Source organism: Cavia porcellus, unplaced genomic scaffold (genome assembly GCF_034190915.1).
Source record: "Cavia porcellus strain 051 isolate PalLab524CR breed Dunkin Hartley unplaced genomic scaffold, mCavPor4.1 scaffold_5, whole genome shotgun sequence".
In the NCBI taxonomy this organism is placed as follows: Eukaryota; Metazoa; Chordata; class Mammalia; order Rodentia; family Caviidae; genus Cavia; species Cavia porcellus.
In genome coordinates this window covers 2,382,366-2,408,453 of record NW_026947488.1, presented here as the reverse complement: position 1 = coordinate 2,408,453, position 26,088 = coordinate 2,382,366, and the positions used below count along the sequence as shown (strand labels likewise).

General features: G+C 55.3%; 1 protein-coding gene across 3 annotated transcripts in view; it reads right to left on the bottom strand.

The window, feature by feature from the left end:
- The window catches only part of Taf4 (TATA-box binding protein associated factor 4), a 67,153-nt gene that overhangs the window by 14,580 nt on the left and 26,485 nt on the right, over positions 1-26,088 (bottom strand). For 2 of the 3 annotated variants that reach the window (XM_063248076.1, XM_063248077.1), the window contains 8 exons: positions 11,307-11,473; positions 9,864-9,983; positions 7,598-7,717; positions 6,500-6,622; positions 5,179-5,268; positions 4,167-4,412; positions 2,175-2,322; positions 1,758-1,872 (listed from right to left, as the gene is read on the bottom strand). In XM_063248076.1, coding sequence (XP_063104146.1) covers positions 1,758-1,872; positions 2,175-2,322; positions 4,167-4,412; positions 5,179-5,268; positions 6,500-6,622; positions 7,598-7,717; positions 9,864-9,983; positions 11,307-11,473 — 1,129 coding nt within the window. The remainder of the gene's footprint in view (positions 1-1,757; positions 1,873-2,174; positions 2,323-4,166; positions 4,413-5,178; positions 5,269-6,499; positions 6,623-7,597; positions 7,718-9,863; positions 9,984-11,306; positions 11,474-26,088) is intronic. The other variant, XM_063248078.1, reaches the window with a different exon arrangement.

The window sequence follows — 26,088 nt, the reverse complement described above, 5'->3', positions numbered from 1 at the left end:
GCTCTGACTTGGTGGCAACAAGAACAGAGCAGTGCACCCCTGTGGAAATGTGCCCTGTCCTCCCACACCGGAGGGAAACTGCGCCTGGGGGGCACCTCTGTCTGTGGGAGACCAGGACACTAGACCGTCCTTGCTGTGTGCACCGGGAACACTTGACTCTGCACCATGTGAAATCATCTTTATAAAACCACAGCAAACTTGAATTTATTTTTAAAATAATCTCAAACTCAGAAGAGGCAAGAGAGCGGCAGAGAGAGTACCCTGGTCACCGGAGAGTAAGCCGTGCACCCGACGCTCCCCCTCCTGGACGCTTTCTGGGAACAGCCCTGCACAGCGAACTGCAGCCACAAGCCCTTCCTCTGACCTGCTATGTGCAAACAGCAGCACCAACGAGCGGCACCTACCAGCACTGCTCTGGGCGCGAGGAGAGGCGCAGGAAGAGCACACCAACTCCCTGCCACCAGCTGCCTCCAGGACCAGAGGCCCGACAGAGGCGGCCCCACGCGGCAACCCGGGCTGGCCCTGTGCGGCAGTGTCCAGAAGCATCCTTGGCAGGAGGCCCCTGCATCTCCCTCTCAGGACACCCTCTGTTACTCTTTGCCACCCGGGGGCTACAGGGCAACTGTCTGGGGGGCACCCTGTTCTGCTGCCTCCCTGGCCTTCCAGCAGGCGGCCTGTCCCTGGAGTGTACCCCAAGCACAGCCCAGGGGTGGCCTGCCTTTTCCCGGGTGACTGACATTTGGGGTGATACTCTGATGCTGTGTGCATCCTCAGTCCTCCTGCCGGCTCCACATGTCACCTGATGGTGGCCTTTATGCAAGCTGGTGGCTCCATCGTGCCTGCTGGCGACCCTGTATGACCCTACCACCCCAGCCTGGGCCACAGGAGGCTGGCCACCTCTCATCCTGAGCCCCACACTGACTAACAAGGCATCCCCATGCATCCTACCTTTCCCTCATCCTAGCCTCAGCATCAGCTTCTCTTCCAAGGAACCCTGTTTCTATTCATGAAAACTTCCAGAAGACATGGCCTCAGAGTACGTGTCCGGGCTCTTCTGGGGGCAAAGCAATGCTCACGCTTGCACCCGCAGTTGCTAAGTGTGCTTTGCTGGGCCCAGCCCTAGCCCAAGGCCGCTGCCTCACTCCGGCTGACCCCGAAGCACCCTCCTCAGCAGGACGAAGCCACAGCAGCGGGAGCTCAGGTGTGTGACCGCTGACCTGCACGTGTCCCCCACCTGCCTTCCTACCCAGCTCAGGTCCAGCCCTTGCTGGACCACACCTTGTCCTATCTGGGCTCCAGGCCTGCTCAGGCCATCTGGACTCCCCAACATGGCCTTGCCCTGCTGCATCACTTTAGGAATGGGGGAGCCAAGCTAAGTTTTCTGAAGCGCACACACAGCTCACAGCTGAGTCACGGTGAAGAGGGCTCCACAGCCTCCCCAGCACAGGTCTCAGACAACTCTGCCCGCAGGGGACACACAGACTGGCTACCCAGGAGAGGCAGGGTGGCAGCCCTTCCAGAGCTCAGAGGGAGCTGACAACACAGGAAGCACCATGCTAGGACAGCAGCAACCCTGGAGCTCTGCGCCACAGCAATCCGCTGCATGCTTTGGTGGGCCGCTTTACCTTCTGTGTGGGGAACGCACCTCACTAGCCAACACCTGGGACACAGGTACACAGGCTGAGGTGCAGCTGGCATCATGCAGAAGGAGCCGCCACAAGGCTGCCACCGCCAGGGACCCACGGCCTCGTCCTTACCGAAATGAACCTCCCCCGGGCTCCTTGAGCTTGTTTTTCTGTGCAGCAGCTGCTTGTGCAGATACAGTAGGAAGGGCTTTGGTTCCAGGTAACACGGTGGGCTTCACGACAGGGACTGCCGAGCAAAAGAGTGGAAACCACGGAAGCTGTTAGCACAGCACAGCTGGCTTCAGCACTACACGGCCCCGGGGAAAACCGTCACCTTCTGAGCAGCTACACTAAGTTGTGAAAAGCCTTAAACCAACACTGATAGCCACACATTATAAATGATGTCACTGACAACATACCCAGAATAGTTAACATGGTGAATTTAATGATACATGTATATTGCTACAATAACAAAACAAAACATAACCCCCAACAGCTGGCTCTGGGAGAGGCCCTCCGTGCTGAGTAGCAGTGTCCCTGGGCCCTCACCTGGCTGCAGCTGGTTCAGCTGGATCTGCTGTGGTGCGGTAAGCATGATCCGGTTGTGAGGCTGCCGCAGCGCGACCATGGGCGTTTGCGTCAAGGTCACCTGTGGGGGCCGGATCAGGGCTCCTGGCTTCGGAGGCTGCTGGATCACCTGGGACAGAGCAGCAAGGCAAGTGAGCACACTTTTCACAGGCCGCCAGGCCCGTCCACAGCTCAGGCTCTTCCCTTCATCTCTCCCACCACGACCCCCACTCCAAATATAAGAGCCAGCAAGACTCAAGGCCACAGTGAAGTCCAATACGCCCTCAGCTACTGCTCCACACACAGCCCCCAGGGAATCCGCAAAGGGTGAGACAGGGTGATGCCAGGCCAGTGCCACGGCACAGGGAGCAAGCGAGGTGCATCCACTGCTTGGGAGCTACAGTGGGGGCCAGGCCAGTCCTGGGGGCAGATAGGAGGCAGAAAGCTTTTGGAGCACAGAAGAGTGGCACTGTCCCCTGGTGACCAAAGGTCAGTCCCCCCCCCCCCATCCAAGGTTTTTCTAAGAATCAAATGATTTTTGTACTGAAGTAGGGGAGAATTTTCAAGTCCGTCCCTGAACTTGGCCCCAGTGGCCCAGCACAACCTGCTCTCCTCCACCATGGCGTAAGCCCTGCCTGGGCCAAACACCCAGGCAGCTGAGCCCTTGGACCTAGCCTGTCCTGCCCCACACAAAGCAGACTCTAGGAGCGGGCAGCACGGAGCCCTTCCGATGTGCCAGACCCTGCCCCCAGGAGCAGGGCCCAGAGACAAAGTGGGTGACGCCCACCAAGAGCCATGGTTCTGGTCTGCATGGTCTTGCCACAGACCTCGGGGCCGGGCCTTCAGAGTTTCGCTTCTAGCTCCAGAGGTGCCCAGGGGGCGAACCCTACATCACTCACGAGTGCTGGGACAAGGCCTGTACAGAACCATCTCTGCATCGGAACACAAGTGAGCAGCCACGCTAGACAGGCAGAACCAAGCAGTCTCCACCGCACACCCGGATGCCCCCGAGGGCGGACAGAACATCCCCGGGCCTGATGGTGGCACACAGGCACAGCCCAGATCCAGGATGTAGTGCACAGCACCGAGCCTGCTGCTGAGCACAGCTTGTTTGCAGAAAGAAAGCTGCTGGTGCCCCTGGCAGAAGCAAGCACCAGACGCCAGAGGCTCCCAGCAAAAAGCACAACCTGACCTGGCAAGCTCCTTCCCAGCTGCACTTGCGCCCAGGTTAAACGAGCCCCACTGAGTTCCCGACAGAACCCTTCTGTCCTTGCACCATGCTGAACATAAGGCCCAGCGACCGCTAGCCTTGTGGTATCAAAAGGCACAGGGGAAGCCCTGCTCTACCCACACTTCCCCTTACTGTGCCCTTAGCCCGTTCTCCGCACCAGCAGTGATGGAAAAACAAATTCAAACTTTAACCAAGCGCATGAGGGAGCACCCTTGTGCGACCTGAGGTCACCACCGAGCCCCGTCCTAACACACGGGAGGGCCTGTGCAAGAACAGCCTGCACGGTGTCACTTGAAACCCCTCTGGTGTCCTCATCCAGCACTGCGTGGGTGCTCTGCCTCCAGCAGGGGTACTCAGAGCAAAGGCGGGCCCAGGGAAGAGCACAGCCTTCTACTGTGGAGCTGAGAAAGTCACCATGCACCAAGGCGCTGCCTGTCACCCCGCAGCTCCGCCCAGGCCACACCACCATATGGGCTGATCTGCCCCACCTCCTGCCCGCCAGGATCCACAGCACATATCCACAGCCTGCTCACACCAGTGAGTCCTGACAGCCCAGTCACAGGTGTCCATGGGCCAAAGAGCTCCCTCTGTTTACTGAGAAGCAAAGCATAGAGTTGCAGGCAAGAGAAGCTCCCTGCCGGCTCGGCACAGGGTTCTCTGAGCCGTGGCTAGTTGCTCAGAGAGGCTGGTAGTGCCCACAGCAGGTGGGCTGCGGGAGACCAGCGAGGCTCACGCCTTCATACCAGCGGTGCGGGCTGCGCCTGCTTGCCAAGGCCAACCTGTGTGGGCTGCGTGAGGCTGATGACGGGGGGCTGGAGGGCACTGGTCACAGAGGCGGCCGTCTTCCCGGCCGTGCGCTGCACCGAGCTGCTGAGCACCACGGCTGTGAGGGTGGTGGTGGCCTGCGAGGCCGGAGGCTGCTGCTGCTGGCTCTGCTGGATGAAGGCCGCGGAGTCGGGGGTCAGTTGTCTCAAGGCAGGTAAGCTCCTCTGTGGGAAGACGGACATGCCAAGTCAGGGGCAGCGCGCAGACGGCTTCCCACGCGCACGCACCGCGGCTTTCCTCTCTGAGATCCAGACCACCCCCAGCACCATGAGACAGACCCTACATCCTTATGCAGCATCTGTGGACGTCAGTGCAGCACCCACCCAACCCTGACCTCCCAAATCTCACCAACTGCATTATTCTTAGTGAGAACTGGCTAAAAGGTGGTTCAAGAAAAAATAAAACAGCGTTTTCTAAGTCTTGAGAACGCAATGATGACAGCAACGATTCTCTAAGAAAGGCAACATGGGGGCGCGTGCCAGTAATGCCAGCTCTCAGGAGGCTGAAACAGGGGCCCCGCCGGGAGTTTGAGGCCAGTCTGGGCTACAAAGTGAGCTGAAGGCCAGCTTGAACTGTATAGCAAGACCCTGTCCCAAAATAGAGGGAGAGAGACAGGGCGAGGGAGGGAGGGAGGACAGAGAGGGACAGAGAGAGGAGGCACACTCCTGGAACCCCAAGTCTAATCTGGGAGGTGGCCCCCCGCCCCCGGAAACAGGCCCTTCTCAACCCCTCACATGCACCAGACCCACGAGGCCAGACAGGGACTCAACTTCATGGGGAAAATTGCTCTTAAGCAGCAAACCCAACATCCGTTGCAGGGCACCACAGGCTTCCTGCCCAGCCAGGTGACACAGACACACACCGGGGCACTTGTGACGCCTCGACTGGGCCTTACTGCTGCTGTTTCAGGCGCCACGCGCTTTAAATTACCTTCAGGAAAGGCACAAGGTAAGGTTGAGGTGAAGAATTAAGTTCTCGGTATAACCTGCTAGTGAAATCTTCTGCTTCGATTTTTCCATCCTTAAAAATAAAATCCACACGACATTCTGCAATGAATATGATTTGAAGCACACACGTCTTAACTCAGCATCACGCTGCTCTAGCAGTTCTTACAGAGCAGACGGGAAGTTGGCATGCTGCACACCACACCAGATGCAGATTCCCAGGTGCACAAACGCCAGACATTCACCCTGGACGCTGCCGCGCAGCAGCTGGGGGCCGTGTGACTCATCTCATCTAGATTCTGTCATGAGTTTCTCCCTCAATGCCACTGTCACTCACTGCTTACCAGACACCTACTCAACGCCAAGCGTTTCGCTGGAAGACGCAGCAGTCTAAGAGTAATTTCATGATCACAGTCTGTGCTGTGAGGACAGGGAACCACCGAGCCTGGCCAGGAAAGATCACGCGGCAGACTCAAGTGCAAGGTAACAGGAAAAAGCAAAGCCAGGAGGCCAAGAGATCTATGCGAGCAGAAGCCTGGGACCTGGGCTGTGGCGTTAGGGAGAGGAAGAAACCAGTGGGAGTCCTCCAGGCTCCTGGCTTGGGGGGGGGGCTCATCACTGAGAAGAGGAGAGGAGGAAAGATGGATGGAGAAGGTGGGGAGCAGGAGGAAGGGGAGGAAGGATGGGATGAGATGGGTGGGGAAGGGTGGGATGGTGATTCTACTGCTGGAGCACAGAGGCTCTGCAGCCAGTCTGCACCATGACAAGGGGTCACCCTCCTGGAGCCCTGAGGCACGTGGGTCCAGCCAGACCGCTAACTCCTGGGACCACGGCAAGAGGCAGACGACCTCTCCCAACGTCACCACTCTTACTCAAGCTCTCGTACTGTTGCAGCCCAGCCCAATCTAAGTGACGCTGAGGTCAGAAGATGTGGTGGTGGCACTGAGGGCTGCGAGCAAGTCACATAAGGAAGGGCTGGAGGTCCGCCAGGGCCTGGGGAAGAGCACAGCGCCTTGGAGATGGCTGCTGGACTCAGCTGAAGAGCAATGGGCTGCACAGGTGGACAGGAAATGAGCCAGACAGGGCTCACAGCATAAAGGCAGAAGGCTGCTCTCAGGGTGCCAGCCCCACTTCCACACTCAGCAAGGAGGGAGGCCCTGGTGGGCGGGCCAGGCCAACCGGTGTGCACCTCTCCCTCCCCTGACCACTGCTGTGACGCCTTCCTGCCAGCACGGGCCCCTCAGCCACAGCTGCGTGTCGAGGCAGAATGCTTAGGGGCAGGGGGACTTCACGCAAACCCTTCTTACCAGTAAGTTCTGTACTAGCTCTTTCACATTAGCTGCTGTCTCCGTAGACTGTTTACCAGATGAAGCCAGTTTTATTAACGTAGACAGAAAATTTTTACATTTCTTCACGTTTTCCATAGTTTCCTGGATTGAAAGAAACAGATCAAAAGAAAGTCATAGAAGGTTTCATCAAAGCCGCTGGTTATGACGCGCAAAAGCGGGGCATGGTGCGTGCCTGTGACACAAGCATTCTGGCAGCTAAGGCAAAGAATTCCAAGCTCAAAACAACTTGAGAAACTCAAAACTAAAAATAAGCAAATAAAAAGGATGGGGGTGCAGCTCAGTGCAAAGGCACTGGGGTCAACCCACGTATGACAAGAAGAATGACAAGTAAATTCGCCCTGAAGTCCCCTCAGGAAGCACCACGTACTGCAGGGTACAGCCCAGGGCCTTGTGACACCAAACCTGCATGTCACGCAACCCAGCAATGCCACTGCTCGGAGGGGGTTAAGTCAACATCAAGTGTGGAGAGAGGAACCCACAGGTATATCCATCCTACTTAATGTGGCCTATCATGAAGACAGACCCACATACAAGAAACTAAACTATGATACAGCAACTAAAAACAAACAAATGCAAAAATCTCCGCAAAAAAACATGAAAAAGGTCACAAAGCCAGGATCTCCATTTGCTGGAAGGTGTGCACCCCCACAGGAGAGGCCCCTGAGGCACAGCCACAAACGGAGGGTCCTGTGCTCCACCGACTATGGACCCTGTGCAGCTGTGGTGTGACCTCCCCAGACATCGGTGCCCAGGCGCTGGCCCTTTGTGGACGCCTATGCGGTCTGAAACCACAAGCAGAAAGACCTGGCCTTCCTACCATCCCTGCGGTCCCTGCTCGATCCCACCCCAGGAGCGTGGCGAGGCCAAGCCCCACACCTCTCAGGCTGCAGCTGCCCTCTCTGCAGCGAGCAGCTCTGGGAAGGGACAGGACTTGGGGGCTCCAAGCTGTCCACAAGTCCCTCTGCACATCAGATGGGCACAGACGACGACCCAGGACCCCTCACCGCAAGCGATGGCCCGGCTGTCTCTGGAGCCCTGAGGGGAGGCAGCTCTTACCGTGGCAGCTGTGGTGGTGGTGGCCGCCCCTGGGACTGTCCGCTGAGGTGTCCCGGTCTGAACAGCTGTCGCCGTCCCGAGCGAGGCTGTCTGGGCAGAGCCGCCCAGGACAAGCTGAGGCTGCAACAGTGCAGAACACAAGGTGAGTGCAGCGCACGCCACCAGCGCGAGCCACAGCTGCAAGGCCGGGGAAAGCATCCTGCAGAGGGAGGGAGGGCCCCCCATGGCCAGGGACCCTAGAGTCTCCAGCTCTGCCAGCTGGGCAGGGACCGCTGGGTGTGCACCATGGAGCCACTCGAGGTGCGTTAAGGCCCTGACAACAGCCTCACACCTTTAAGGACACCAGACTGAGTGCTTGGGGAGTTAAAACCTGCTGCAACAAAGCTGGTCACTGGAAAGCACTGGGCTTCAGAAGTCAACAGAGCCGGATGCACGGCGATGGGCATGAGTTCCCTTCGCCAGCCTGGAGATCCCTCAGAATCTCCAACCCCAGAGGAAGTCACACCTGAAAGCCCCGTCACTGTCCACACCAAGTGCTGGCTCTGGGCACACACTCTTTCCTGCAGGGCCACAACACTAAACTACCACACTGACTTCTAAGCTCCCAGCGTCGGTCCCATCAGAACACCTCAGAAAGTGGGTGTCCAGGAAGTTACTGCAGGCTGTTGGTGGACAGCGGCCTGCAAGTGGAAGGACCACCTGCTCAAGCACAGGGACATCCAGCAAAGTGGCACCCAGACTTCAAAATACGACAGCAACTCAAACCACTGGGCCACGGCCAGTCCTTAACACCGCTATTTTACAGGATGCAAATACCTGCTAACACTTTAAACAGTGCTTTTCCATTTATAAACCTAGCTGTCAACGTTTTCTGCCTCCAGTTTTTTACACACTGCCTTTTTCTGACTTCGGAAGGTAGGGGGCAGTGTGACCCTGGAGTACAAATCTTCAGCTCAGAGGATCCTAGCCACCAGCCCAGCAGCTGCTAGCGAACTGACCCACTTCCAGGCTCGCCAGGGCTCCAAAGCCACCCTGCAGCTGCTCTGAGGCAGTGACGAGCTTTTCTCGCAGCTCCCCTTGCCACAGTGAGCATACATGCCTTGTCACTGGAAGCTGTCAGGCCAAGTCAAAAACTTCAAAAGAAGAAAACCAACCAGGGGATGGAGAAGGGGAGGGAACGTCCAGGACTCTGCAGTGTTCCATTTCTTTACCACAAAAGTTACTCCGACAGCCTCAGGAATGCACATTTACCTAGATGGCACAAAGATCACATCTACCTCGTCTGATAAATTCAGCTTCACTCAATGTGACGTAAGAACCCACCCTGGAGCTCCACCACCACCTCACACAATCGCCACAGCTGAGCAGCAGTGCGCCAGAGCGACTCGGTGGAGTCCTTGCGGGAGTCTCCTGCTCCAGCGGGCACAGGCCTTTCCACTGGGCAGAACCACTCACCCACCCAACCTCCCCCTCTGCAGCCACCACAGGACACAGAGCTACGCCCCAAGGAGAAAGCAGAGCCCAGGCGCTGCGCTTTCCTGAGCTCCACCCCCACTCAGGCTCAGGACTCCGGGCCAGGGGACCAGCGCCCGGCCAGCAGCACCACGGAGCAGCCAGGCGCAGCCCAGCAGGTGTCTCATCAACAGGAGACCCCCAGCAGTCCACACACTCAGAACCCAAGCCCAGAAACACCCGAGAACCACTGTGCCTCCAGCCACCTCGCCTGACTGGCCCAGCCAGGCTGACTTTCCCAAGTAGAGCCGTGCTAAACATTTCCAGAACTGTGCTATCGTTGGTGAAGGCTGTGGGGAGGCAGCGCCTGGCAGCCAGTGTGAGGCTGGAGACCAGAGCAAACCCCACTCTCTCCCTCAGTTCAGCTCAAGGGGCGGGGAGTGCGAGAACCCTGTGAGCGTGTGCAGAGCAGCAGAAGCAGCGCTGTCCAGGTGCCCAGCACAGACGTCCACACGAACCTTTCCCACCAGCCTTCTTGTTTCTCTGCTATATGTCAAATATTAATATAGCAGGGCAGGATTTCCAATGATACCTCTGGCATCAGAGAATGCTTTTAAAATGGTGACAGCATTAAACTCTATGTGACATTAAAGAAAAGGAGCTCCGAACCATCCTGATCAGTGGTAAGAGAAAACTTTCTTTATGGAGAGGAGCCTTCCTCTGCAGATTCAACTCTGCATCCAATATGATAACTCATAAGGCCTGATCCTCACATCAGAAAACAGTGGTGCTCTGCCAGCCCCTACCCTCTTACCTGCACCCCAGGGGAGCGCTGTAGGGTTGTAGTGGGCTGTACCGTCGTCTGGGCCTGAGACACTTGCTTAATTATGGTGGTTGGGGTCACCTGTCGTGCAATAATAGGTGTCCCAGGAGCCTGAAAAGTTAAGATCAATCTGAAACAAGCCACAAACAAAGTAATTCCCGCCCACTCACACAAAAAGCAGTCCTTCAGTCCACGCTAGGACGCTCAGTGGGGCCACAGCGGGTCCACAGCTTTCTGGGAAGCCACCAGAGGACTAGAGTTCTCTCTCCAAGGTCCAAGTATATCATCGAAATCTTTCCACAGACAATCCTAAAAGTATCATTATACTTCTTTAAAGAAAGTAGACATCTGAAAAACCCACCACTGTGCTGCTGTCTTGGGGAGACGTTACCCCGCACTGAGAGGGGTTGACACACGCCAGGATCAGGCCATGAGCCCTGAAGGGGCGTCAGAGGCTGATGGATGCAGAGACAGCTCAAGGCCTGGGCCAGTGGAGGGGATGCTGTGTGAGAAAGACCACAGCGAAGTCGCCATGGTCAGGTAGTGACACCAGCCCCAGGCCGAGGCGACACCACCAGCACTTACTCACGCTTCTTACTCGGGGCATGAAGCCGCAGACCCAGGAGGGCCACTCTGTGCTCCTTCAGATCCGGAGTTGGGGCGCACCCCACCCACTCAAGCGTGCAAACGCCCTGTCCACAGGACAGACGCACAACTCCCACAGCAGCAGGGCCTGAGTCGCAGAGACAAGCTGCCAGGGTCATTCCTGCCCTCAGCCCAGGCGCCTGGCTGTCAGGCAGCTTGAAACAGCAGCACAGCACAGGCAGAGACGTGTCGGCAGAGGAGACAAATCATGTGCAGATGCGCACCCCAGAAAACCACCGGGCTGGACACAGCTACTGAGCAGAACTCAGTGCCTGGGGTACATTTCCCCCAAGCCTGGAGCTGGGATACGTGGCCCCGCTTGACGTAGAGGGAGCAGGCCCCTGTGGCATTCCCGGGCTGCCTGGGACTTCACTCCACTCCTCTGCTCTTCATGCTCTAAACGTGGCTCGGTCTCACAGACAGTCCCAAGAGCCACTGACATGTCATATCCACTTTGCAGGGGAGGGAGGACACCAAGACAGGAAGGCAAAGTCACAAGAAGCCAGGGAAAGGACCAGGGTGCAGCCAGGACAGCAGGTCCAAGTGTCCACTAAAACACCACTCAGCCAGTCATGCTGAGCACTGGTTGCAAAACCTGGCTCTGCCAGGTGGGAATGGTCCTGTGCCAGGAGGAGCACGGAGGTCAGCGCCTTCCCAGCCCCATTGATGGTGAGACCCACTCACACAGGACACACCCTGCCTCATAGCCTCCCAGGTGTGTGTGGCGTTAGGGAGTAGACAGGGCAAGCCCAGCCCAGGAGGCCACCCATCACAAGGACACGCACTCACCTGCACGGTGGAGATCTGCACAGGAGGGGCACTCGTGGGAGTTGCTGGCCGTGGCGCCATGGTGCTCTGAGGCTGGGCTTGGGCGTGAGCCTGAGCCTGCATCTGGGCCAGGGCCTGCTGAGGGATCATTAACAACTGCCCATTCTCACTCCGCACAAGGACCATTCCTGGGGGACAAAGCAAACCTGCCATCAGGACACACTGCCCCTCCCAGGAGGCACGCACACAGACACCACAGGGCACTCGAGCTCCGGGAAGTCAGCCTACAGGCAGAAGCTCTGGAGAGCTGTTAACAGATCCTAGAATTCAAACAGTCGTGGAGCCTCCCTGTGTATGCAACTCCAGCAGCAAAGGAAGCAACACGGTGGCTGTGACCGTGCCTCCCTGCCGCACTCTGCCGAGGGAGACAGATGCAAAGCCTGCCCGAAATCACTAGCCCACAGCTACCTGGCACTCTCGGCCACCGCAGGGTGCTGGGTGTCTGTCAGCAGGGGCCTGCCCCGGCCTCAGGACAGCGCACCTGGTGGTGCCTCTGAGGCCCGCACACTGCCGGGGGCCAGCTGCACACACGGGACACGCCATCTCTACAGGCAGACATGAGCAGCCACCTAGCACCTCTCTGTCCTACAGCACAGTCCCCAGAATTCCACCCTATCCAGAAACACAACGATCTGACTTTAAAGTTTAATTCACACATCAGTGGTGAAGACGCACCAGGACCACAGACGTCTCGGGTGGACGGCCCAGTCCTGTGACTGCCCAGCTGAAAATAAAACACACACAGCAGGAAGATCGCTGGCCTTGAACAGGTCACTCGCGGAGCTGCCAGGGCCGAGGCAGCCTGCTGTCTCTGTCCCGCTCTGTCTGACTCCGCCTCTGTCTCCTTAAGTGTGAGATGCTATCAATGACCATCCTCTAGGAGAGGCAAAGCCAGACCCTCAGGCCATGCAAACCCTGGCTTTCCCTCCAGGCAAACTCAAGTCAGAGCAACTGCAGGAGTTCCCAGAGAGTCACCGACACTGCCAGACACTCTCAGAACCCATCACGCAATCAAGAAGTAACAATGAGCCTGTCCCTGCGCTCACCTCTAACGCCTGATGTAAAAAGCCACTGAGTAGCCCAATACTAATCTCCCCACACATCCCTTTCAAAGCCAGCCATGCTGAGATCAAACAAACAAACCTAACCCTAACCCCAGCTGCTGAGAGAACTCGCTCTACTGAAGTTGCCAAAACCCAACGCTGGAGAAGGAGCTGAAAAGAAACGTCCGGTTGGCTCCCGGCAGCAGCTTTCATCTCCGCTCACCTGAGCCTGAGTGCAGAAAGGGGGGGGGGGGGCAGAGCCGGGAGGGGACCCCCAGGGCACAAAACGGCTCCCCCGCAGCAGGGGCTGGCCCCGAAAGGGACCTTGGTGAACACGTCCTGGCATCACCTTCCCAAGCCCCCTTCCCTCCGCTGCCTTCAGCTGCCCCTTCTGAGGCAGCTCGGGCTGGCAGGGCAGGCACACAAAGAGGCCCGCCGTGGTGCCCTCAGCCTAAACCCCGCTAGGAATTTGTTAATCCAGCAGTTAATGATATCAGAAGCTTTTCCCTTAAAAAACAACCTCCACAGAAATTTAAAAGAATGTTTTAAAATTATTTGTCAACTAGTAGTGCATTTAAGTCACAGTAAAAGGTGCATTTTTCAACCAAGAGTGGTGACACACACCTGTAATCCCAGCATTCAGGAGGGTGAGGCAGGTGGACTGCCTCAAATAGGAGGCCAGCTTGGGCTGTTACACAGTGAGTTCAAGGATGGCCTGAACTATACGGCAAGACCGTGCCTCAAAACAGAAGGCGGCCTTGTGGACAAGGTAAGAGCACAGAAAACAGCTGTGCAATGGGCCAAAAGATGGGCCTAGCATATCCAGGGATGGGCCACCACTGGTGAAAGGGCAGCACCCCCGGGGGCAGTGTGCTTGTGGACCGGGCTAACACCCCACGGTCAGCGACACTGCATCCGTGGACAGAACATACGCCTCCATGGTACGGGCAGCACACTGTGGTCGGGGCCAGTGCCCCTGTGGCTGGGGCCAATGTGGCTTTGGTTAGGGCAAAAGTTGGAGGAGGACACAAATATACTGCCAGGAAGTAACCACATGATTTAGCGAGGACTTTAAACTCCTTGGGGTATCAAAAAGATCTTCATCTGAATATGAAATGGGTAAGTGAAGAAAAGCAGTGGATATAAAGGCAACACGCACTTCTTAAAAGCCACAGGCCCAAGGGCCATGGAGGGCACCTAAGGAAGTGCCTGGCCGCTGGCCTTGAGAGCTCCGAAGCTTGCTGTGCAGTGCCGTCTGCCCGTCTGCCCTCCCTATGCACGGGGCCTCAGCACCCAGCTCCGAGGGAGGGAAGGCGGACGGTACCCACAGAGTGGAGCACGCGCACCCATGCCACATCATGGGCAGACCCAGAACACAACCAGTTCTGGATCTGTGCAATGGACGCCGGTTCCAATCACTAGTTTCAAGCAGAGCAGTAGCCGTGGAACAGCAAAGAAACACCACTTTGCTTTCAAAATGTAACAGACTAGTTTAAAATAAAGGATCGTTCAAGGGCAGCAGGCGGCCTACCACGAACATCTGTCCACCCTCTGGCCACCACTCGCCATCTCTCTGCATCGACACAGAGGGACTTGGCTCCGCAGGCATGACCAGCCGGGAGGGGTCCACCCTCGCCACACAGTAGACTCATCCGGAATCCCTGGAAATCAGCATGGGGAGGGGGCCTCAAAGGACACCTGGTACCACAGGCGATGCTCTCTCAGCCAGCACCCTCACATCCTTCCTGGGGACCTGAGGAGGGAAGGGGCAGAATGGGTGCCTGCAGGTAATGGCCAGGGCCAGCACCACACTGCTCCGCCCGCCGTGCTTGGCCCGTGTGCACAGGAGGAATCGAGATCCAAGAACCAAGAGAACAAACTGAGGCGTCCTTTTAGTAAGTTTAGTATTTTTCTTTGTGTGGGGTTAAATACTCTTTATAGAAAACTTGAGAAATGCAAAGCAGCGGAGGAAAACAGATGCCTCCTCGACTCCAGTCACGCTGAGTACCCACCCTGTGCACAGGCAACAGAGAAAGAGACCCGGGCCGTCAGCAGGGTGAAGTCCTCCACACTGCTGGGAGGCTGCCTCTGGTCCCCAGCCCCCACAGTGTCCCTCCCGGGACCTCCTCCCAGGGCCCGTGCCCGGGGCCCAGTGCTGAACGCAGCCACCAGCCCTTACAGAGGAAACAAATCCACCATCGTGGAAGCCGGAGCTCAAGAAAAGCCCCGATTCTCACCCAACCTGACAGCTTTTCCAAAGCCTTCCACCCCTTACACTTTTCACGCAATTTCAAACCAAAATGTAGACCACCCAAAGCTGCACTCAAGCCTGGGAACATCCAGTCTGGGAACGTCCAGCTCGGAAGAGCCTTCCCCGAGCATCACCTGCTGCCCTCACGTCCTGCGCACACCTCCTGCCAGCAGGGCTCCTCCCGGGTCTCCCCGACAGCACCCGTGGCCAGCTCGCCATGAGTAGCATTTCAAAGACGGACGCCCCTGCCCACCAGCCCAGAGGAGAAGGGCCCTCGCTCAGGCTGCGACAGTGAGGGGCTGCTCTGTCTCCCTCTGTAGGAGCTGCTGTCCCACCAACAGAAGTGTCTCTCACACTGCACACAAGTCTGCGAAGGAGACAGGACAGAAGACAAGCACTGGCACACGCCGTTTCTGACCGCCTCCTCCCCCAGGCCGCAGGCAGCGGGGTGAGCCACGGAGGGCGCATCTGAAACACCTGGCCCTGGGGCAGCAGAGCCACCGGCCCGGCATGGCTGGCATGGGACCCTGTCGGAGCTGACATGGTCCCGGCCCATATGTTCCTTTACTCTGGGAGCCTCTGAACCAACTTTTTCCTTTTACATTATGAGAAAGAAGACGCCTAACCTGGAAGGGCATTAATGAAGCACAGAGCTGAAGGAGGTGGACACACAGTGGACAGGGCCCCTCCTCACTGGCAGCTCCAAGGGCCTGAATATGAGGCACAGCGTGCAGGGCGGCACCCAGCATGGCTGTAGCTTAGCCAGGGCTCCCGCTTGGCAGATTCTGGTCCAGGGTCCCACTTCTCCGAGGGCAGCCACGTCGGGGTCACAACCTGTCCTGCTCTGGGGACGGCCCGCCTACTCTCCTCCATGACACCAGGCATGTCCTGCTCTGGGGACGGCCCGCCTACTCTCCTCCATGACACCAGGCACCCACACTACGCGACCTGGCCCACAGACGGAACAAGGCCCTGTCCCACACTGTGTGTCAGACTGTCCCTCCAGCCCCACACAACCCTGGCCTGCCCCTCCCTAACTTCTTCTCCTCAGTTGTAATCTGCACCAGCGCTGTTACCTCTCACCAGGCTTCATTTGTTAAACTGATGTTATTGGCATACTTCTGTGACATACAACGCTCACAGCGAGCTGTGCCTGCTCACAACGCTTTTTTTTTTTGGAGACAAGATCTCACAGTGTAGTGAGCCAAGTGAGGCTGCCTTGGAACCCACAGCAATCCTCCTGTCTCAGCCTCCCTGGAGTGCTGGGATTATGGGCATGCGCCTGAACACGATCCTTCTTTTTCCCCATTCCCCTCCCCTCCTTCCACTCTTCTTCCCCAGGTGGCTCCAGTGTCACTCCAGCAGCCAAGCCTTGGACAGCAGTGTACGTGGGCAAAGCTGGCAGCTGCGATCAGTATGTGGGCTTGGGTTGCCATTGGTCTCAAGCCCCGAAAGGTGCCATCACTGTCTTGGCTCTGGAATTCCCCGCACACCTTGTGTCCACCTGACTCTGTTACCACCCTGCGGCTCACAGTGACCCTGCAGTGTGTCCCGGAGGCTCTGTGCTCTTCTGGGGTCACCCATGCCGAGCCACATGTCCCTGGGAGGCACGGATCCAGCCTAGCCTGTGCAGGGCAGCACCAGTGGCCAGTGCGGGGTTCTGGTCCTGAAGGGCTCAGTGCCAGCCACCCTCCAAGGCTCTAGGCCTTTCCAGCCCACCCGGTGCGGGACACAAGCATTGAAGACACAGAAGACAGTGGCCAGCAAGCCCCTGCTGCCCAGCCAGGTGCAGAGGCCCCCAGGTCCCTGCCTTGGCCTCACCCCTTACCCGACTGGTTTGGTTTTGTTGAAAACTAAACTCACGTAAATTAACATTTATCAGACTTCTCCAGCATTCTTAGATGAAAACCTTTTCAGGATGTCTGGTCCCGTCTCACTGTCACAGTCACTGCCAAGTAGCTTTCTCTTCACCTCAGGCAAGCAGCTGGGGATCCTGGCCATCTGGGGAAAGCCCTCAACACAAATGCAGCAACCAAAGCAAGGGACTGGGGAAAAACACGTAACGCGCCCTTCAGAACGAGCAGGGATAGGCAGTGTGACAGTTCAGACTCTCGGGAGGGCAGGGACAGCATGCAGCACTCCTCCACAGAATACAACAGGGGAAGGAGAGGAGAAAACACGATGGACCTTCCAGAAGGTCCAGCAGGTGCCTGGGGAAAACTCTAGTAGAACAAGAGAGGAACTGCACAAGGGAACATGCCCCGGACCAAGGCCCGGAGCCAGCGAGGGCCTCGGCCACGCCAGCACCAAGTCTTAGAGGGCACCCAGCACCGCACAGCCCTCTCCGCCGGGCAGAAGAGGTTGCTCCGCTTGAGGAAGGGACCCCAGGCACCTCGGGCTGTGGGCCAGGGTGACAGAACCTGCAGGAAAGCTACCTGCCACGCTGCAGACCAGGCTGGCCACACACACACACACACACACCGCTATCAGAGCAAAGAACACACTGCAAGCACAGTGAGCCTCAGCAGGACAGTATCATCATCATCATCATCTTTTTCTTCTTCTTCTTCTTCACCATTGACATCATACAGATCTTCTGAAGGCTTAATGTCCTTGGCTTTTTTTTTGTTTTTTCCAAATCCACTTTATTTCAAAGAGAAAAAGAAAAGACTAAATTTCAGAACACGTCAATCAGGGGCAACAATGGTGCACACATTGGGTATTGCCACCCCCAAGTCATTCACCCAGAGCACAAGACATCGGCATTCAACTGTCTGAACAACACCGGCACAAACCTCTCTCTTCAACAAACTCAGAGAAAGCAGTAAGACAACTATCTTAATATTTTATATACATATATAGAGATACATGTGTTGTTTCTTTCAGCTGCTCACACTAGTAAGACAATACAATGTTTACACACGTTTCTGATTTGTTTCACTTATGTTTCCCTATCAGGTTGCATGCATTTTACCTATGAAAGTCTCCGGTTTATTTTTATTTATGGCTGCATAGTGTTCCACTGTATTAAAAATACCACACTGTTTTTATCTATTCTCAATCAATGGGCATTTATTTAGGTAGTTTTCAAGAACTGTGCTGCTGTAAACATGAGTGCACACAAATCTCTATGGTATGATGTTTTTTTGTTTTGGGGTTTGTTTTTTGTTGTTGTTGATTTTGGGGGTTTTTTTGGCACAGGGGATCAAACTCATGACCTTGGCTTGCCAGGCAGGCACTTAGGCCACTCAGCTAAATCCCCAGCAATGTTTTTAATTCTTATGGGAAGATGCCCAAAAGGGGAATATCTCAGTTGAATGGGACCTCAAGTCCTAGTTTTTTGAGGAATCTGCACACTGATTTTCACAATGGTTGCACCAGTCTGCACCAACAGTGGAGAAGGGTTTCTTTTTCCCCTGAGCCCCTCCAGTATTTGTTACTGGTTGATTTTTTAATACTAGCCAGTCTTTCTGGGGTAAGATGGAATCTCAGTGTTGTTTTAATTTGCATCTCTTGAATGACCAGTGACACTGAACATTCTTTCACATACCTATTTGCCATTTGTATTTCTTCATCTGAGAAGTGTGCATTCATCTCAGATGCCCATTTTTGGACTGGGCCTTTAAATCTGGGAAGAATGATTTTTTTTCTTTGTATGTTTTTGATCAAAAGGACATCTTCTGTAAAAAGGGTTAGGTCTTTGAACAGGGAACTCATTCAGAAAGCAAGACCAGATCCACGAAACACAGGATCGCACCCACGGAAACAAAAGGGCGAGGTGCGGGCTTAGCACACCCTCAGAGAAGGTCCCTGTCACGAGGTGCTGCCGCAGAGCTTGGGCATGTCCACAGGACGCTTGTGTTTGGCATGAGCATTATCTACCCCTTGGCTCAGGCTGAGCGGTTCCTGTACTGACCATCAGGTAACACAAACACTCCCTGCAAAGCTGAGCCAAGTATGGTCTGGGGATGCCCGTGGGTATCAGGAAGCCACCCTGCAGCTCCGACAGCCAACCTCAGGGAGTCACCATACAGGCACAGCCAGGTGAAGACAATGTGAACATGGTCACTTCCAGATCGTGCTGCACCTGTGCCCCACACACTTCTGACTGTGGAGACGAGCGTGTGGCCGGGAGGGGTCCGCAGCAGACAGCGTAGAAAGGCTGCAGAGGGGAGGGAAACGGCCCTGCTCAGGAGACAAACCTAACGGGGCTCGCAGCCTTGTCTCTCCCTCTGGACCTCACAGTCCTCGTGAGTCAGCCAGCAGGGGACACATGGACGTGGGAAGTCACTCAAGAACGCACACTCTTCTTATAAAGGCTGGGTTTGCAGAGGAGGCATGAGGTTTCGTTGTTTTGAATCCTGCTTACCAGAGAACACTGTGCCCTCTCAAAGGCTCAATCAAGACAGGCAGGGGCACCCAGGTGCTAGGCTACAACATCATCCTGCATCTCCGAATCTGAGCCCAAGAAAAGACTTCAGCCCGATTCACAGCCAGCACCGCGGTACACTACTACTGTGAAACTGTGAACCTGGATTCATCCCAGGCCAGGACTCACAGCACAGCAAGCTTTGAGGTACTGAGAAAGCACAGACAACCAAGTGAGATGATGATACTTTGTGTCGCAGGTCCAGTCACATTATAAAGTGTCAACTCTGCCCAAAATGATCCACAGATGCATACAGTCCCAAGCAAGCAAAATTTCAGCTCCAGGGGCACCACTAAGCTGATCTAAAACTCACACAGATACAAATGCTCTAGAGCAGAGATGGTGAACCTTTCAGAGACTGTGCCAATATGCGACCCAAAACCCACTTACTTATTGCAAAGCGCCAACACTGCAATTAAATCTGAATACTGAGGTTTTATTTTAGAAAAAGCAACTCCTACGTTAACATGTTTCATCTGAAAAGAAAAACACAGTAACACATGTGCCATAGGTTCACCACCTCTGCCCTACAGTGACCAAAACAGCTGTGAAAAATGGACAAACTCCTGGGGGCTGGCACTACCTGCTTTCAAGACAGCTTGGAAAGCGATAGTAACTGGGCAGCAGGTATCAGAGTGCAGACACACAGAGGCAGCAAATGGAGTGGAAGACATGCTTCTCAGCAACTGAGGAACAATCACAGAGCATCAACAAAAAGGCTGAGCCCGCAGCCTGAACTGTGAGCCAAAATCCACTCCGGATGGACCGCGACCTACAGGTAAAACCTAGCTTCCAGAGTGACAACTTCCAGGAGGGGACACAGGAGGACACCTCGCCGGACCGAGGTCAGGCAGAAGACTGGGTGTTACACCACAAGCATGGTCCACAAAGAACAAGTCAGCCTGCTGCACTGCACTCAACCTTCTGGTTCTCCAAAGACACCAAGAGAAAAAACAAGCCACCACTCAGCACATACCTACTAGAGATTTGTGTCCAGAATCTACACAAAAACGCAACAAAGACAGTGGGCAACAGATCTGCATACCTTCCCAAAGAAGACAGATGACCACAAGTACAAACAAAAGGTGCCCAGCATCACTGTCACCTGTCACCAGGGAAACGCAAATTAAACCCACGATGCAAAACTACCACATACCTTCTGTAACCCCAAAAGTGAGGAGAGGGAGTGACCCACAAATGGGAGAATTAGAGCTCCGGGCACCACTGTGGGAGCCTCGCTCTCTCTCTCCCCTTCCCTCCCTCCCTCCCTCCTCTTCCTCCTCCTCCTTCTTTAAATGGTGACCAAGTTTCACATTTATTAAAGGTGAGGGGAAAACAGAGGGGTAGAGAAAAGACAGCTGTGCTGGAGAGTCTGTATAAGTAAAAGGGAGGAAAACCTACAAGTAGACACACACCCTGCAGCACGGGGCAGCCCGCTGTGAGGAGGCAAGGCTGCCTGCTGCGGGCACCCTCTGACCGCTGTCCTGCCGTTTCCACGCCTCATGAAGATTGGTACCTGCTATGCAGGAGTTTGTTTCTGATAACCAAAACCTGGAAACCATCTCCAAATACACCAAGAGATGGACGGGCAAACAATTTCTGAGTTATCCATATAATGGAAAGCACCCACTGCAAAAGGGATGACCTACTGATACACACAACAAGAAGGATGAACCTCAAATAATTACAATGAATGAGAGCAGCCAGAGGCTGGGGTTAGAGTACACTGCACGACTCCATTTATATGAAATTGCAGAACATGAAACATGACAGAGGGCGGCGGGTAGACATGGGGCAGGAAGTAAATGGGGAGAGCGGCGGAGTGATGAGGGGCTCACTACCCTCACTGCGGCGAACGACTCACAAGTGTGTACATACGTCACATCAGTCACACCTCAATACAGCTTCTTACACACAGCACACGTCCCTTAGAAGCAAGAGAAAGTCAGTTCCAAAACAATGGGCAGCACTATTCTGATTAATCAGCATTAACAACTACGTCACCACAACACGCAAAAACAAGCCACTGTCTTTGAGTTTTACTTCACGAGCGACACAGAAAGCTGAACGTGCTGACAGCAGCATCAGGACCACACCCAGGGGCTGCTTTTTTAACAGAGCCCCGTCTCCTGCAGTCCAGGAAGGGGCTCCAAGTCCGAGGACCCTGGCGTCCAAAGGGCACCACACCAGTTCTCCTGGGGGGAAAGGACCCCCAGCTCCTGGAATGCCCCAGCAGGAAGTGTACACCAGAGGCAAGCACAGGGATCCGGGCGGAGGGTCCACAGCACGGCTGGGCACAGACTGTGTACCCACACCTCTCCTCTACCTTCAGGAAGCAGAAAACTGGGCCCAATGGAGTGTACCCATCACGCAAAAGCTCTACCGCTCCCAAAAAGATTAGAGAGGAGCTCTGACACAGGGGCCAGAGGCCTGCGTGCGTCCAGGCCTGTGATCCCGTGACACAGCGGGGTCGGGGCCAAGGCCCACATCCTCCCAATAGGTGGTTCTGGGCTCACCTGCGGCCAGCCAGTGACCTGCAGGACAGCCTGCCCGACTCGGTGTCCCCTCCTCTCACCCTGAAGTATTCGTTGACCCTGGAGCAAGACTACACAGCAGCCCACGGAGACGTTTACTAGCATTATTTTTCACTGATGCTTTTTTTTATTCACGAATTTCTCTCTGACTCGACAGAAAGGCCTATCCTTAGTCTGTGAGTAAAAGATGACGTACAAACCAGCACACAGCGATGCGCTGAGAAAGCGTGCAGTATGTGTAAATGTGAAAACACCCACACGTTTCAAGACCCTCTTTTCCCCTCTAAATGTGGAGGATCTGATGACCCAACGAGGCTCTGAGCCTCTCAGGTACAAATCTGGAATAAAGTGAACTTCAAGAAGGACCCACCTGTGTGCCGAGGAACTGAGCAAGGCCCAGAGGTGCAAGGCCGGAGCCCACCTGCGATGCTGAGGCTGGCGAGGGCCTGGCTGGACACTAGGTGCGCAGCTTCAGAGCCAGCCCGTGTGCTGCTGCCTCAAGCAGCGGATCTGTAACTTGCGAAGACAGTTATGGAAGCTGTGGTGCCTCCGCCCTGCCCTGCCCCACGCCATCCTAGGCTCCTCCCACCCTTCTCTGTCACTCTGCAGGCCGCTTTCTGCATCACCCATCCTGGACCCCGGACCTGGCCGCTGGACACCTCTCCTTGCTCTGGGGAAACACCTCTCCAAGCCTTGCCGCCTACACTGCGTCTGCTCACTGAGGCCAGTTTAAGACCTTCTCAGCACTCCCCATCTACTAAGCTGCACGTGCCAAAGCCCCAAGGCTTCCCCTTGCACCTCCAATCCTGCCCACACTGTCACTGCGACCTGTCAGCTTCAGCTCCTGACAATCTCAATAGATGGGCTACAGTGGCCAGGGGCCAGCCTGGAGGAGGGGCAGAGGCAAAATGGCACCAGCAGCTGCTCAGAGAGAAGAAAGGCACACAGTGGGCACCGCACTGAGCAGCAGCCCGACAGGTTTGGGCCCTGAGAGAGGATGCAAGGGGCCAGCGGAGGCCTCTGGTCCTTCGGAGGGACACTGCCTTCCTCTCGCTGGGAAACCAGATCCCAACACTGGGCGTGCTCCAGGCCTCCCCGCCCCCACGCCTCTGTCACAGGAAAGGACTCCCCTGCAGAACCATCTTTCTAGTCCGGGAGGACACAGGCAGGGGCGCCCCCAGCCCGCTCTGCAGCCTGCAAGTGGAAAAAGCCAAGCAGGTGAGGGCAAAACCCAGCTGAGCAGGTTGAGTGGCCGGAACCACCTCAGGTGATGCAAGCACCGCAGCAGTCTGGGCTAGCGACGTGTCAGAATAAAGGACATCCAGGGTGTCATTCAAAACAAAGTCCACGCAGGCACAGCGGCACACGTGTTGTCCCAGCGCTCCGGAAGGCTGAGGCAGGAGGTCGGCAGGTTCAAGCCTGGGTAATACATGACTTACTAAGATCCTATCTCCTATTTTAAAATAAAATGAGAGGGTAACTGAGTATGTAGCTCTGCGTTAAGGCCCTGGGTTCAATCCCTAGTGCTGCAAAAAAGACCAAAACCAAAGCAAGCCTCGGACCAAGGCAGCCCCTTACCCACACCTACTGAGCCACACACGCGAACCCCAGCTCAGGGCCGCAGCCTCGCCACAGCAGGTGCTACAATTTTTTAAACATCTCTTTATCCCATACAGCAACTTTTGAAGTCTCAGGAAAACAGGGACAGTAAGGGTTAAAAGTGGTCTGTCCCTAAAAACACTCCAGACTCTGTATTTAATAATCTCAGAGATTAACGCTTCTCCCGTCACACATCTGCACACTGTTTACATCTCTTTGAATCGGCACTAACATCATTTTGTGATTTCAAGAAAACAAGAGAAAGAAAAACTGTCATCAAGAAAGGGCTGCTGGCACACAGCTCCTCCCGCAGAGCCCGGGATGCACGACAACCACACACCGTCCCATGGCACATACGCAGGCCCAGCAGAGGACACCATAGCTGTGCCCCTCCACACTGCTGCCTTCGAGCCCTGCTTCTCCCTCTCCCATGGGTGCCACCTGCCCCCAGTGTCTAAGCAAAGCTGGGCGTCTATGCCTCCAGCATCCCAGGCTGGCTGCTGGGTCCTGCAGACCCTGCGCTGTGTGTCAGTGCAAGTCTGCTCTGCACAGCCAGAGCTCGCTGGCCCCAGTGCTCAGTGCTCTCTCCCTGTGTGACAGCTCCTATCGAGATGTCCCCAAGCGCTCAAGGGTGCAGCTTTTGGGAAGTGACTGGGCCATGGGGGGAGGGATCCTCATCAGGGATTAGTCTGCAGGTGAGCTGACAGCTAAAGGCAATATTGGCAGCAGTGAAGCCACTAGCTGTGTGGCGTAGAAAGTACAGGTCCCTTCTCCCTGGACCCCTCTCCACCTGGCTGCCGTGCCACCCCCCACTGCCATGCTGTCCTGCCTTGGAGCCAGCCAATGACAAGCTGAAGCCCCTGCAAAACTGGAGCCAAAATAAACAACTCCTTTCAACCTGTAGGTGTCAGGAATTGTATCTCAGCGACAAAAAAATAACTAAGACATACTGCTTTTCTGAAAGCAGTGACTTCCGAACACAGCCCTCTGACCAAGGGCAAGACAGACCTGTACGGAGGCAGAACAAAGTCTCCGTAACCCTGAGAGTCCCGTTCTCCCTTCCAGCCAGGCCATGACCATCACTGGCAGGGTACACCTGGACCCTGGATCCAGCCTGATTCCAGATTCTCCTTATGCCTCACCAGGCTCTTTACATTTTAACAGTCAAATCTCTGGCCCCACTTCACCTGTGCTTGCTGAAATTTCCCTGCCTCTATTTGCAAGGTTCTATAACAAGAAACAACCCACAGCCCACCTCAGAAAGGTTTTTCTTCCCAGCTACAGAGAGCACCCTTCTTTTGGGAGGATCTCAGCCAACAGATACCACTTCCGGGGCTGGGGATTTAGCTTAGTGGCATAAGTGCCTACCTGCAAGTGCGAGGTTATGAGTTCCATCCCCAGTACTAAACAAACAAACAAAAAAAAACCAGATCCCACTTTTGTGACATCCTCAGCTGTCTTCAGCTGAGCCTGGCTTCCAATCTTCCCACATCTCCAAAGCTAAAGTGCACAGACCTCTTGCAGCCCCAAACTCCTCGTTCTGGCAGCCTGGACCCACAGCCCTAGGAGGGAAGGGACCACTCAGGTAGGTTCTCAAACTCTTTGTCCTCGCCAGCACTTTTGGCTCACAAGATCAGGCTATGCTCAGCGGGACGGGCCCAAGGAACCAGCTCAAGTGTCTCTGAGCCCCGAGGATATGGCACGTTTCGTCCACACCAAGTCTTCAGTGTTATCAGATGTGCCCTTTCCTTGCGGGTCCTGAACTCATCTAGCAGCATTCTGGGCGTTCCCTTCCCCTTCCCTGACGAAAGGTCAATTCCAAATCAGTCCCAGCAACTAAACAGAGTAGAGAACTCGCTGTCTGGTTGTGTCATCCTGTTCTGTGGTACTGGAAGATTGAACTGGGGCACCTTACCACTCAGCTACATCCCCAACCCCTTTTATTTTTTATTTTGGAACAAGGTCTTGAATTTTCTTTTTTTTTTTTTTTTTGTCTTTTTTTTTTTTTTTTCATTTTTATCGGTACCAGGGATCGAACTCACAACCGCCTGCTTGCAAGGCAGGTGCTTATGCCGCTGAGCTAAATCCCCAGCCCCAGGTCTTGAATTTTCAATCCCCCTGCCTTAACCTCCCACACTGCGAAGATTACAGACACACACCACCATGCCTAGCAAGGCAGGCATGTTTTCCCCTCAGCTCCAATTTTCTCATTAATTTTACCTCCTAGAATCGTAAATAATTGTATTTTTTACCTTACATTCTTACTAGATTCAGCGTGTGTATGTATGAATACAGGCAGAAAGGAAAGCCTCAAGAACACAGCTAGGACCCGGGGTGCACAGCAGGTGCAGTCCCTGAGAAGCCACCTTGGGCCATGGCAAGGATGTCCTGAACAGCTCCTGGAGCGTCCAGAGGTGGAGCGCACAGGCTACTTCTGGACCAAGCTCCAGCTCTTCTCGAAAGCACTCAGCAAAGACAAGAAACTTGCTTTTGTCGGTTCCCTGCCCCTGCCGGCATTCCTTTCTGCAAGCTGCAGTCCCACTTGGGTCTTTCCGGGGGGTGGCTTCTCGTGTCACTGAAGACTTACTGTCCCTTAGAAAACGTATTTGTAAGTACATGGGTACACAGCAAGCCACAAGTACATCACAGTCTGGGCAGTGCACGGTGCCAGTGGCAGGGCCCATCAGCTCTCTGCAAGCAGCTGACTCTGGTTCTCCCAGTGGGGCAAAGGTGAAGCTCACATCCCCACAGCTCAAACCACCGCGTCCCGTCCCTCAGCCTCTGCTCCTCCCTCAGCACTGTGAGGTCTCTGGGCCACAGGAAGAGGGCCCCTGTCCACTCCCACACATCTGGTCTGGTACACTGGCCTTCATCCAGCAAGGAGGGA